General features: G+C 38.8%; 1 protein-coding gene across 2 annotated transcripts in view; it reads right to left on the reverse strand.

Annotated features, from left to right (window-relative positions):
• Positions 1-6,100: 6,100 nt before the first annotated feature.
• Positions 6,101-12,658, reverse strand: part of TSPAN8 (tetraspanin 8) — a 32,883-nt gene continuing 26,325 nt past the window's right edge. The window contains exons 8-10 of one of the 2 annotated variants that reach the window (XM_034643804.1): positions 11,520-11,603; positions 6,938-7,089; positions 6,101-6,691 (exon numbers count right to left, since the gene is read on the reverse strand). In XM_034643804.1, the coding sequence (XP_034499695.1) occupies positions 6,673-6,691; positions 6,938-7,089; positions 11,520-11,603 (255 nt within the window). In that variant the 3' untranslated portion in view covers positions 6,101-6,672. Of the gene's footprint in view, positions 6,692-6,937; positions 7,090-7,115; positions 7,413-11,519; positions 11,604-12,658 lie in introns of those variants that run through there. The other variant, XM_034643805.1, reaches the window with a different exon arrangement.

Below are 12,658 nucleotides of genomic sequence, written 5' to 3' on the forward strand. Positions count from 1 at the left end.
GTAAGGAGGGCACGTATTGCATGGTACACTGGGTGTTATACGCAACTAATGGAGCATCGAACTTTACTTCAGAATCCGGGGATGTACTGTATGGTGACTAACATAATATAATAAAAAATCATTAAAAAAAATAATAATAAAAATAAAAATAAAAAAAAATAAAAAAGTCAGGAATCCTAAAAAAAAAAAAAAGGAAGAACTAAAATATGATCTAGCAATCCCACTTCCGGGTATATATCCAAAGGAAATTATAAAACCATCTTAAAGAGACATCTGCACTCCCATGTTCATTGCAACATTATTTACAATAGCCAAGACATGGAAACAACCTAAGTATCTGTCGATGGATGAATGAATAAAAGAAATGTGATATAGATATAAATATAGGTACACATACACAATGGACTATTATTCAGCCTTAAAAATTAAGGAAATCCTGCCACTTGCAACAAAACAGAGAGGCCTTGAGGGAATTATGCTAAGTGAAATAATTCACAGAAAAAGACAAATATCAGATGATCTCATTTATATATAGAAACTGAAAAACCCAAACTCATAATTACACTCACAGTTACAGCGAGGAGAATAGTAGTTGCCAGGAGCTGGAGAGAATGGGGACATGCTGGGTACACACTTCAGTTATAAGATGTATAAGCTTCGGGAGCCTGGGTGGCTCAGTCAGTTAAGTGTCTGCCTTGGGCTCAGGTCATGATCTCAGGGCCCTGGAATCGAGCCCCACATCAGGCTCTCCATTCAGTAGTGAGTCTACTTCTCCCTCTCCCTCTGTGATCTCTCTTGCTTTCACTCTCTCTCAAATAAATAAATAAAATCTTTAAAAAAAAAAAAAGAAGTCATGTTCCTATTCAAACTGCTTTCCAAGTGATTGAAGGCTCACGTCATGACAAATGTGGATGCTGCTAATATAAAGTATAAATGTGTTTAGGACCATCTGTTTGTCTCTAGCCCAATGCCCTTTACCATCTTCCTCGGGGAAAAGTAGATGTCTGGGGAGCTGGCCCCTGTCACTACTCCAATATCCTTAGTTCCTATTTTCCTCTATCCAAGCTCTTTCTCCAAGTCTCTTTGTTCTTTCCTACTTATGAACCATCTAATCAAGACTGCTGCTTAAAATGGTTTTTTCTTTACATAAGTCCCTAGGGCTATGCTGAATTTTAGCATAATTTTGGTTACTTACAAAACTAGGAGAAGTATAGCCTAATTCCAGAATGTGTAAAAAGACAATGTATCTACATTGTACACCCATGGAGGACACCACTTCTGTTTAACATTCCACCAGAGGTTTTAGTCAATGTAATAAAGTTAAAAAAAAAAAGGAATAAAATGTATAAGTATTGGAAAGAAAGAAGAAAGAAAGAAAGAAAGAAAGAAAAAGGGAGGGAAGGAGGGAGGGAGGGGGAGGGGAGGGGGGAGTGAAGGAAGGAAGGAAGGAGGGAGGAAGGAAGGAAGGAAGGAAGGAAGGAAGAAAAAAGAAAGAAAGGAGGCGAGCTACATATTACAAACCAATGACGTGGTGGTATATTTAGAAAATCCTTAAATAAAATAATCTACAGGTAAATTATTAAAATTAGTAAGTTTAGCAACGTTACTGGATTGAAGATCAACACGCAAAAATTGTATTTCTATATACATTAATTTCTTTTAATAATGTTTTATGAATTTTCCATTAGAAGTCTTCTGATTATTTATTACATTTATTCTTAGGTATTTGACATTTTGTCATTCTTTTATAAATGATACCTTTTTTAAAAATTTCCCAATGTGTAATTGTTATCGTTGTTATACAGAAACACAATTTTTTGTGTGTATACCTTAAATCTAACAACTTTGCTAAAGTTACTTACTAATTTAAATAATGGAATGATTTCTAACAGAAAAATTCTAAAATATTATTAAGAGAAATTAAAGAGAATCTGAATAAGTAGATAGCTATACCAAGGATGGGGAAACTTAATAGTATAAATTTGTCAATTCTCCCAAATTAAGTTATAAATTCATATCCATCTCAATAAAAATTCTAGTAGGTAATTGAACATAATAATAAAAAAAAATTCTAGTAAGGCTGTGTGTGTGTGTGTGTGTAAATTGGCAAGCTGATTCCAAAATTTCTACAGAAATGCAAGGGCAAAGAATAACCACAACATTTAAGAAGAACAACAAAGACAGCTTATTCTATTTTATTTCAAGCTTCAAAAGTATGGTATCAGTCCAAGGATAGAACAAAATGAAGAGTCCAGAAACAGACCTTGAGACGATTTGGAACAATATCCCACCTTTGCCAGTTGGCTGTGTTTGTCTAGCAGAGAACTGGCTCTTAAGGAAAGGTGTTTGGGAAAGGCTTGCATTACAAAACAGTCAGCCTTTCTGGGACAGAGAAGTTATACTTTTTCAACTGTTCACAGTTCAAATTATGTGACTCTTTGGTCAATTTAGATTACAGACACCAGACAGACAGTATCTCTTTTATCCATATGAGAAAATCCTACTTTAATGCTCTAAGTTGGGTCTAGTAAATTCGGTCTCTTAAAAGATGCTCTTACATTATTGTAAGATCAGTTAAAAATGGGACCAGCCTGCTACCGCGGAAAATGAGAAACACTCACCAGTTATGCGTGTTCTTAGTTTGTGTGTTTGCTAGGTGTGTTTCACTACAGTAGGAGTTTCCCAGTATATTGGGAAACAAAATATTTTATTTTTTTTAAAGATTTTATTTATTTATTCGACAGAGATAGAGACAGCCAGTGAGAGAGGGAACGCAAGCAGGGAGAGTGGGAGAGGAAGAAGCAGGCTCATAGCGGAGGAGCCTCATGTGGGGCTCCATCCCATAATGCCGGGATCACGCCCTGAGCGGAAGGCAGATGCTTAACCGAAGGCAGATGCTTAACCCAGGGCAGGTGCCCTGGGAAACAAAATATTTTAGTTGGGTTCATTATAGTCCAACAAAATCAGGATATACCAGTAAGACAGACAAAGAAACAAAGGATGTTGAGTAGCCCATTAGTTGTTTCTACCTCAGGAGGGACTGAGAAAGATCACATAGGATGGTGGCAACAGGGAAGCAGAGAAATGGAGAGATTTGAGAAGCGTTTGCCAAAATCTAATATAATTACCTGTATCTAAATTAGTGCAACAGTACAGTCTTAAGCATAATGAACATAATTCCAACATTTTTCTTAATTGGAAGAAACATTTCCATCTATACTGAATTATCAATTTGATGACAGTTATCTTTCATTTTATTCTTTTATGTTTGTTAAGTATTTAATATGTCTTTGAATATTGTGGTTTGTTCTGGGAGGCATGAAGGGAAAGTATGAGCTTATTATTAAAACTAATTTTTAAAAAGATTTTATTTATTTATTTATTTGGGAGAGAGAGAGAGAGCACAAGCCATGGAGTAGCAGCAGAACGAGAGGAAGAAGCAGACTCCCCCCTGAGCAGGGAGCCAGACGTGGGGCTCGATCCCTGGACCTGAGCTGAAGGCAGACGCTTAACCAACTCAGCCACCCAGGTGCTCCATTAAAACTAATTTTAATATACTTCAAGAAGATAAAGGCTTCCCTTATAATCACCTTCAATACCAAAGACCAAAATTAAAACTTTGATGAACTGTCACAAGCAGATAAATATCTTCTTCTAGATAAAATTTCTTAATTGCAATGGAGGACACTTCAAGTTAAGTGATTTGCAAAAATCACAAAGCCAGCAGCCTCTTGGAGCCTGGTCTAGGATGACTCCTGACCCCACTCCAGTTCACTTTCCATGGTAACACACACCTCACTGTACCCTGGAAAGAGGATATTTTGTTATTCAGATGTGATTCTCTAAAGCAGTTTTTCTCTGTCAATCCCAGCACTATGGGCAGTTTGGACTGATACTTCGCTGTTACGGGGGCACATTCTTGTGCCTTATGGGGTATTTGGCAGCATCCCTGGCCCCTGGCCACTAGAGGCCAGTAACATCCCCCTTCTACCCGTGTCATGACAACCCAAACACACATTGCCACATAGGCTCTGTGGAACAGACGGCCCCCAGTAAGGAACAACTGCTCTGAAGTCCTCTCTATCCTTAAAATGCTTTGAACTTTGACCAGAACAGAAAGAATCCAGGAAATTCTGTACAATTTCTCACGAAAATATTAAACGTCAGTTATACTTTCCACAATTGTACTACCTTTTAATCATAAAGTTCAGCCCCTTGTGCTTGCTTTCTAAATGTCCAGTTGCTCGGACAGTCTTCTGCATCTGCTCACTCCAGTCCTTGTCATTCTTAGCTTGGCTTTGTATCAGAGGAAACTACATTTCCCAGGCTCCCTTGTTCTCGGGCATCTAGAAGAGTTCGGCCAACGGGAGGTACTGGCTAAAGCCTGGAGTGGGCCAGAGGGAAGAAACCAGGGCAATTCGCGCTTTCTCCGTTGTGACAGTAACTGCTGAGTCACCGCCGTGGTTCCGACTCCTGCTAGCCAGCCCTTCCTCTGCAGTGCCTGCAGCGGTTCCATCTTCCACCAGTGGTTCTGGATCCTGGGATCTGGTAACACCATCTCTGTCCCTCCAGTTCTAAGGGTGGTAACGACTCCCCACTGTTGCTAATCTTTGGTTTACCTTGCCTTCCCATGTGGCTGCTTATTTCTTCCTTCATCCGTGTGAGCAGCTGGTTTGGACTAATTTTGTCTCCCCCAGACCCCCTCCCAATTCGTACCTTTGGGCCCTAACCCTCAGTGTGGTCTATTTGGAGTAAGTAATTAAGGTTAAATTAGGTCATAAGGGTGGAGCCCTGATCTGATAGCATTAGTGTTTTAATGAGAGAAGACAATGGAGAGTCCTCTCTCTCCCCCTAATGTTCATTGTTTAAGCCACTGAGCCTGTTAATATTTTGTTACGGCAGCCCTGGCTGGCTAATGCAACAATTCCCTGCATTGTATTTCCATTGTTTGAAATAGTTGAGTTTTTGCTTTCCTGTTTACCCTGACAGCTCTTTATATCACCAATACCATAAAATGCTTACCATAAAATATCCTAATTTGTGCCTGACACTATGCAAAAGGCACTTGCATGTAATTTTCCTTATCTATTTCTCCCAACAACATGGGGCAAAATGATCTGACATAAAGAGCACAGGTTTCGAGACACTTAGACTGCATCGCACAACTCCCCCACCTGCTGGCTGCACGACCTAAGAAACGTAAACCTTATTCTCCAGTTTCCTTGTCTGTAAAAGTGAGCCAAACAATAGCACTAACCTGACAGGGTTGTTCTGGATTAAATGAATTGCTCTCTTCAAGGTGCCTAGATTATTTCTGGGCACATAGCATCCTCTCAATACATCTAAGTATTAGTTTTAGCTACAATTTGTTGAGCACCTATTGTGTGTTAAACACTGTGATAGGTACCCTAAAGACAAAGAAGAAACAATCAATGCCCTCAAAAAGTTTCAGTATACTAACAGAAACAAACACATGAACAGGTGATTAAAATAAAATACGGCAAGTACATTAACAGACATACGGGAAAGCCAGCAGAGCATGATCCATTTGGAGGCAACTGTTTGAAGGTTTGGAAGGCAACTGTCAAGGTTTCGATCCCGGTTCTGCCAATCACTAATGGCTTTACTCTAGGCATGTTCCCTAACTTCACAGAAGTCTTTTATTTTCTCACCAGCCGAATGAGGATAACAGTATCTAGCTCATAAGCATGTGGTAAAAAGAAATAGGATAATAAAAGTTTCTGGAATAGTTCTCAAGTGATGGCAGGTGCTCAGAAAAGGATAGTTAGTTATCTTTATCAGCAACAGGGGAGCACAGAATTAGGTTGTCCAACCCAGCCCAGTATGCACCCCCCGCCCCCTGTTTCCTACTCCTTCCCCACTCTGATCCATTTGATAATGACTGCCGTTCTTTCCCTTCCTCTTCCTCAGAAGAGGAGATTAAGTCTACCGTACTTGTCTAGTATGAGTATAGACGAACACAACCACTTCAGGAAATTTCTTGGACAGACTCTATTAAATCTAAATATATGAATACAAAGCTATTCCACCCCGGCTATCTATCCAGCAGCAATACCTATAAGCACCAAATGATGTAAAAGAATGTTTACAGCAACTTTATTCATACTAGCACCAAACTGGAAGCAAACCCAACACCCATCAAGAAGAGAATGGGTAAATACATTGTAATATATTCATATACGATGGAATATTACAGAGCAATAAGAATAAACTAGAGTTGATACAATAATATAGGCGAATCTCACAAACAACACATGGAGCAAAAGAAGCCAGAATACATACTTTACTATTCCATTTATAGTAAGTCCAAGAAGATGCAAAATGAATCTATGGCCATAGAAATCAGAACAGTGGTTTCCTTTGGGGAGGTATTCGCCAGGAGCAAATATACTGGTAAGTGACCACCAACCAACTCTCAAAAAAAAGAAAAAAAAAATTCCTGGTTTTACAGCATTTGCCAATTTCCATGGTATCGATCTTCCCACCAGGGTGGATTTCAAGCTACCCATGTGCTGTCACTGAGCACATGTCGTAGACACAGTCTGCCCCGGGGAGCTGCTGTGAGCCAGCGTATCAGAATGAAGGGGCAGTCCGGTGTGTGCTGAAAATGTTCTCTATCTTGATCTGAAAAGTGCTTACACAGGTGGAGTCTTAAGATTTGTTCACTTTCCTGTGTGTATAAGAATGAGAAAGATAAAAGCCCTGATAGCCACGTCCCAGAAGAAGACCCAAAGAGGTACCAGAGATTCAAAGACTAAGAGGCAGCACTCAGAGCTTCTTGCCCCACCCCCACTCAATGGCGAGGAGAAAAAAAGAGATACCATTAGTCAACATTAGCACAAAGAGAAAAGATATGCTGACTCTTTCAGCGCGGCCACTCTCCAGTTTTTCAACTTGAGGCTCAACTCCATCTTACCGCCAGTGGTTGATAAACCACACAAAGGAGAGTGTCGCTTCTGAAAAGCCCATTTGAACTGCTTGAACTAACTCGATGGCCCTCTCTGTCTCTTGGCAATGAGGATTAATCCACCGGGTGGCTCTAGATGAATGTTTTAAGCACAGAATCACCTGAACACAAGGATCAGACGTGGAAATACACCAGCATAAACAAGGTTACTTTTATTTTAAGTAAAAATCACATTCGTATCATTTTCCTTGCATCGCTCAAATCTTAAATATGTTCAATATGTCTGGAAGATACCTGTGATCTAGCTCAATGAGACACTGTAAGAAGACAGCTGCCCCTAACATATACAGCACTTGTACATTTAAAGATACAAAACCAAAGCAAAATGTTAAAGGGGCTTGACGGACGACAGCTCGACACAGCCACAGACTCATTTGCTCCCGATCTGGCAGTACAGGACCATAGAAAACACCAGACCAAGTATCTAGAAAATAAAATAACAAGATTAACATAGAATTTAAAATGCCGGACACATTATAAATAGAAGGAACATTACATATGAAAAGATTCTGGCTACGACAGCTCTAATCTTATTTATCTAAAGTCATCTCTCTGCTTGGGAAATTGGAGCCTCCAATGGGACGAAAGAGCATGGAGAAAGCTCTCTGAGTATTTTTGCATTTTAATTAGAGTTTTCAGCTGGCTAATCCGCTTCTAACTGGCCCTGTTTGTGCAGTATTGCCTACCCCCAGAGCATCCCATCCTTCTGGAACACAGACACCCTTCTGTCGGGCATCTACCCTGGAGCTCTGGAGAACTCAGGCCTCTCTGGGGGCTCAATATACCTACTGCTTCCATGAAAGGGTTATATGATCATCTGGTTTAGATCATCTGCATAAAATCAAGGAGTCTAGAATTTCTCTTGCCGTATTTTTAGGCATTGCCAAGAGGAATGAAGAAAGTCACTTTTTTTTTTTTCTTAAAAAGCTTCTAAATCTATGGAGAATAGCTTAATTCAGGAATTTCCTTTGAAGTGAAAAAGTACAGCTGAAAATCTGGGGCATGATTTCCATCTCATTAAATGGCACTCCCAAGAAGGAGGGACCCCAACACTTGTCCTCGTTGACTCTGCAGTGAGTGCCTGGCCTGCTGACTCTGATGCAGAAAGGATGGAAAGGACCTGTGCAAATTACAAGTGGAAAGTCTCCTCCCTCCCAGAGGCAGGAGAGGAGCTTGGTGACATTTATGCTGAGTCATCCCAAATGTTCCTAGTGTACCAGGCATCCTGCTTACTAATTCTTTCCTGGAAATGCATTTCAAATGAGGAATTGCTGCCCAATATTTCTTCCTTCTTAGAAACAAAACAGTAGACACCAATGCTCTGGAAAAATAATGATTTTCATCTATGATGTTCTTTTAGAATGACCTGGAAAAGCCCTGATTTTTTTTTTTTTTTTTTTTGCCTTGGTCCCGAGCCTGCAGTCTGGGAGACAAGTATCAGGAATGAGGAAAGAACATGGGCAATTAATTAATTAATTAAAAAAAGAAAATGGGCAAAATACTGTGATAAGGCAACTCTCTATTGTCTTTCACCGTCACATCCTTGAACTAGAAGTCCACCATTCATCAGCAGACCAGACAGTTAATATCACATTTTCTTGCATTGGAAAAGATAATTTATCACTGTTCACAGAAATGGAAATAATTAGAAGAGATTCATCACATAGTGAGGTATGTTAAGGCTTGGGAAAACATGCTAAGTTGTGTGCACAAGTTCCCATATTCCAAGGCAGTCTAAAAAATGTTGTGACATTCTCAATTCCCTCTCTCTTCACTGCTCTGTTCCTAGGACCTCCTGTCAAGACAATGTTTATCCTACGAAGTGATGACGATCATTGACTGTCAATGGCTTTTGTTCCCCCCTAATTAAAATGAGGAGTGGAAGCGCTGCTCATTTTTTGTGCCCGTAAGTTGTGTAGTCAAATAAGGAGACATAGGATCCTCTGGTTATTTAACGCTGAATAATGAGAATTCCAATGTCTATAGATAAAATTTTCTTACAAAATAAAGTATTTCGCATAGATCCCTGACATCTTACCCGAGAAAAATCCCTCAGGGATGAGGTCTTAACAGAGCCTTGAAAATAACTATTAGCCCAGTCCCTCACAGCCTGTCCCTAAGCAGATTAACATCAAGGTCTAAATATCAAGAGTGTGGTTTTTTTTCGTGTGATATTTGTCTACAGAAATAATTTGAACATATTTTCTGCAGGAAGATATTTGTTTCTATTTCCTTCTTAAAAATAGTTATTAAAGGGATTTTTCTCTCTATGTATAATTGCGTTTTCTTGAATATGAATTTGGGAACAGAATGGAGAAAAGCCTGGGTGTTAGGCAACTAATATTAACGCCTAGAAGACAGACTAATGCGTATTTTTTGGATATAGTTTTATAGACTGTATATTTTCAAAGCTCTTTTTTTGAATAAAAACAGAGGGAATATAAAATGATTTTTTTCTCTTCAAATCCTAGAGGGAGGGCAGGTTTTAGACTGAGGGAGTGAACAACACAATATGGCAAACAGTTCTTTGAACCAACTCCACTCTATACTACTGTATAGATTCCTTACCTATAAATTACTCCATGGAAGTTTTCTATTAAGGTCTTTAACTATACATGTCTTTAGAACAACAACTAAAATATCTAAATAGGTAACAAACGCATGGAATATGCCAATTTCATAAAATACTGAAATGCTATTCCTCTTGTAATCTTATTTTCCATTAGATGTACTTAGATTCTTGGCAATGCCTTTGGCTATAATATGAGAGACATCGATCTTCCCAGTTGATTATGTCCTTAGTTTCTCTGGCTTTACTTTCGAGAAGTTTCTTAAAAGCATCAGTGGTTCGTAGCCAGTTATAGTCAATTGTCTGAATTTGAGTCTAACACAGATTTGACACTTATGTTGACACTTACACTAAATACCTCATTTAAAGCCTGATCTTTCATTTAAAGTCTACTCCACCGGGGCGCCTGGGTGGCACAGCGGTTGAGCGTCTGCCTTCGGCTCAGGGCGTGATCCTGGCGTTGTGGGATCGAGCCCCACATCAGGCTCCTCCGCTGGGAGCCTGCTTCTTCCTCTCCCACTTCCCCTGCTTGTGTTCCCTCTCTCACTGGCTGTCTCTATCTCTGTTGAATAAATAAATAAAATCTTTAAAAAAAAATAAAAATAAAAAAAAAATAAAGTCTACTCCACCAACATATATGTACGTGTGTTTTATGCTTATAAATGTATGAGTACATCTGTGTGTGATTCCTTACTCATCTCTACAACCACTAGCTCGTATTTCTAAACTTGCATGAACCCCAATACAAAGCAAAGCAGCAAAGGACATTTTACAAAAGGCAGAATCAGAAGAGAAACAGACCTGGTGCAGAGCACCATTTGATGTCCACCATATGCCAGACAAAAAGAAAGTTAGCCATATCTACTGACACGGAATGTGTCACACTTAGGCCTATTAATTTGGACTACGAGGAAGTAATACTCAGTGGCCCAACTTGCTGTTCAAACACTACTAGTAACCTAAAAGACCATATAGAACACTAAATTGCTTCAATCCCAGCAAAATTCCTCTCTGTTGGTCAACTACACAAGTAAGGGGTAGGAAGCTACCAGAACTCCCAGGGAGGACATTGTATAGCAATCTCTGAGAGTGAAGCAGAAGTCCCTCGTCGGACGTAACCAGCCCTCAGGGGCAGGAAGCAGGAAGACACCTCACACGTCATAGGATTCTTGCCAATGTCCTGACAAGGGATCAAGACTGAATTGACTCACTGGATACCTAAATTAGCCAAGATCTGGAACAATTTCAAAAATGCTTCTCTAAAATAGTTTTATTTCATCTTTTTAGCAAAGAATTTTGGGCCACGTGGAAAACATCTTCAGGTTCTTAAAAAAGGCATACCAAGAAAATCCATCAAGATAAAAATCCTATACAGGATTTCTTTTCAACACCAAAAATCAAAATGATGAGAGTAAATATAGAAATCTTAAATTTCCTTTAAAACTTCAAGTGAGCCCATAGTCTTTAAGGCACCTGTCTCTAGTTTTTAAAAACTGTTAGATTTCTCTAGATGGAACAGCAGGAAAAGAGCTCCCCACTCTTGAGTTGAGTTTTTATTTTCTGCTTCAAAATGGGGAAGAGAGATAAGAAATTGTAAAGGTGGTGTTTTGGTTTTGTTTGGTGCTTTTTCTTCTAACTTCAGGAAATTTAACTCCCGGGCTAGTTTTCAACAGGAAAAGGATATCTGGGACTAAGAACTGTGTGGAAATTAATTCAATTTTTGTTCCCAGTGGAAAGGTCATTCATAAATAATGGTCTTGCCCTGCTGAATTGATAAGGTGGTAATCCTCTCGGCAGACCGAAGACTGCTAGAAAAAGATGCTAGAACTTGGGCAGTTCGCATGCAGTGGTTTTTCCTTAAGCACCTGGTTTATATTTGGCTCACTATAAATATTTGTTGGAAAAATTAATGAATAAACAAGGGAATGAATGAAGAGTCAACAATGCAAGGTTATACTGTACCTCAATGACCACCAGTCCAAATGCTACTCCAATAACTATGAGAAAATGTTTTGCAACCACTTCTCTTATGAAAGAAATGCATGACTGTTAAAAGAAACAAAACATAAAAAGTTACCTTTAATCTAAATTCTGACCTTATTTTAATTAAGACTTCTTTCCCCCATTGGGTTGGCTTTTTACATTGCTACGGAGGAACAAAGTCAACAAAAAGGAACTGGATTATTCCACTCTGCCATTCCGCCACACCACGCTCCTCCCTGCTCCAACAGGTTTTTATTTGTGGTTTGTTCATACATTAGAAAGCATCGAGAAGTAAAATTTTGCTCCAACTATCTCATTGCTAAATCTAGGGATCTTTAGGTATAAGTAAGAATTTTTCAATATTCATTTTCGAGCTGCTATCACTTTGTGTACTTTTTAGGTTTGTAATCTGCAGCAGAGAGTTTCCTGGTTGGGGTTTGAGCTAACTGCAGCACAAATTTTCATTTTTAAAACAAGGTTTTTAAAAAACTCCCTTAATAATTTATATCAGGGTTATTTTTACTTTAAAAAGGAAAAAAATTACTACGTCCACTATTTTGTCTTTACTTCAGATAAAAATGAGAATTTAGAAAGCAGCTTCTCTGCCACATTTGTTGAAATATAGTCAAACTAGCCTGCAATTTCAAGCTTATAACATTTCAGACCAGACCTAAAAATTCCAACAATTGTAAATTATATGGATAATTTTCAAAATGGAAAAATACTACACAATGTAATAGTGGTATTATCTGTATGGCCAGAAAATATATCATCCCTGTGGTAGTCTTATATGCACAGAGGGCTAACAAAATACTGCTATGGTTAATAAAATAAAAGTTCTCCATAAGACTGAGTCACAGTCTTTTCCTTCTTGTTCTTGAATGTAATAGGTTTCTCCATTCACATCAGATCCATAGTGGTAAACATTAGAGTAAATTATTATGTCATTTAGAGTTAACTATGAGATTAATGATCTTATCTACTGAGTCACATTCATTATATTTGAGGAGTTTTCTCCCCCTTTTCCCTGCAGATAACCAGGTTATCTTGGCAAGAGGGAGGGGGGAATAAAAGAAATGTGAATTATGGCCATTCCAGATTTCTTATTTTTCCAGACT

The sequence above is a fragment of the Ailuropoda melanoleuca genome, chromosome 15 (genome assembly GCF_002007445.2).
Source record: "Ailuropoda melanoleuca isolate Jingjing chromosome 15, ASM200744v2, whole genome shotgun sequence".
NCBI lineage: Eukaryota > Metazoa > Chordata > Mammalia > Carnivora > Ursidae > Ailuropoda > Ailuropoda melanoleuca.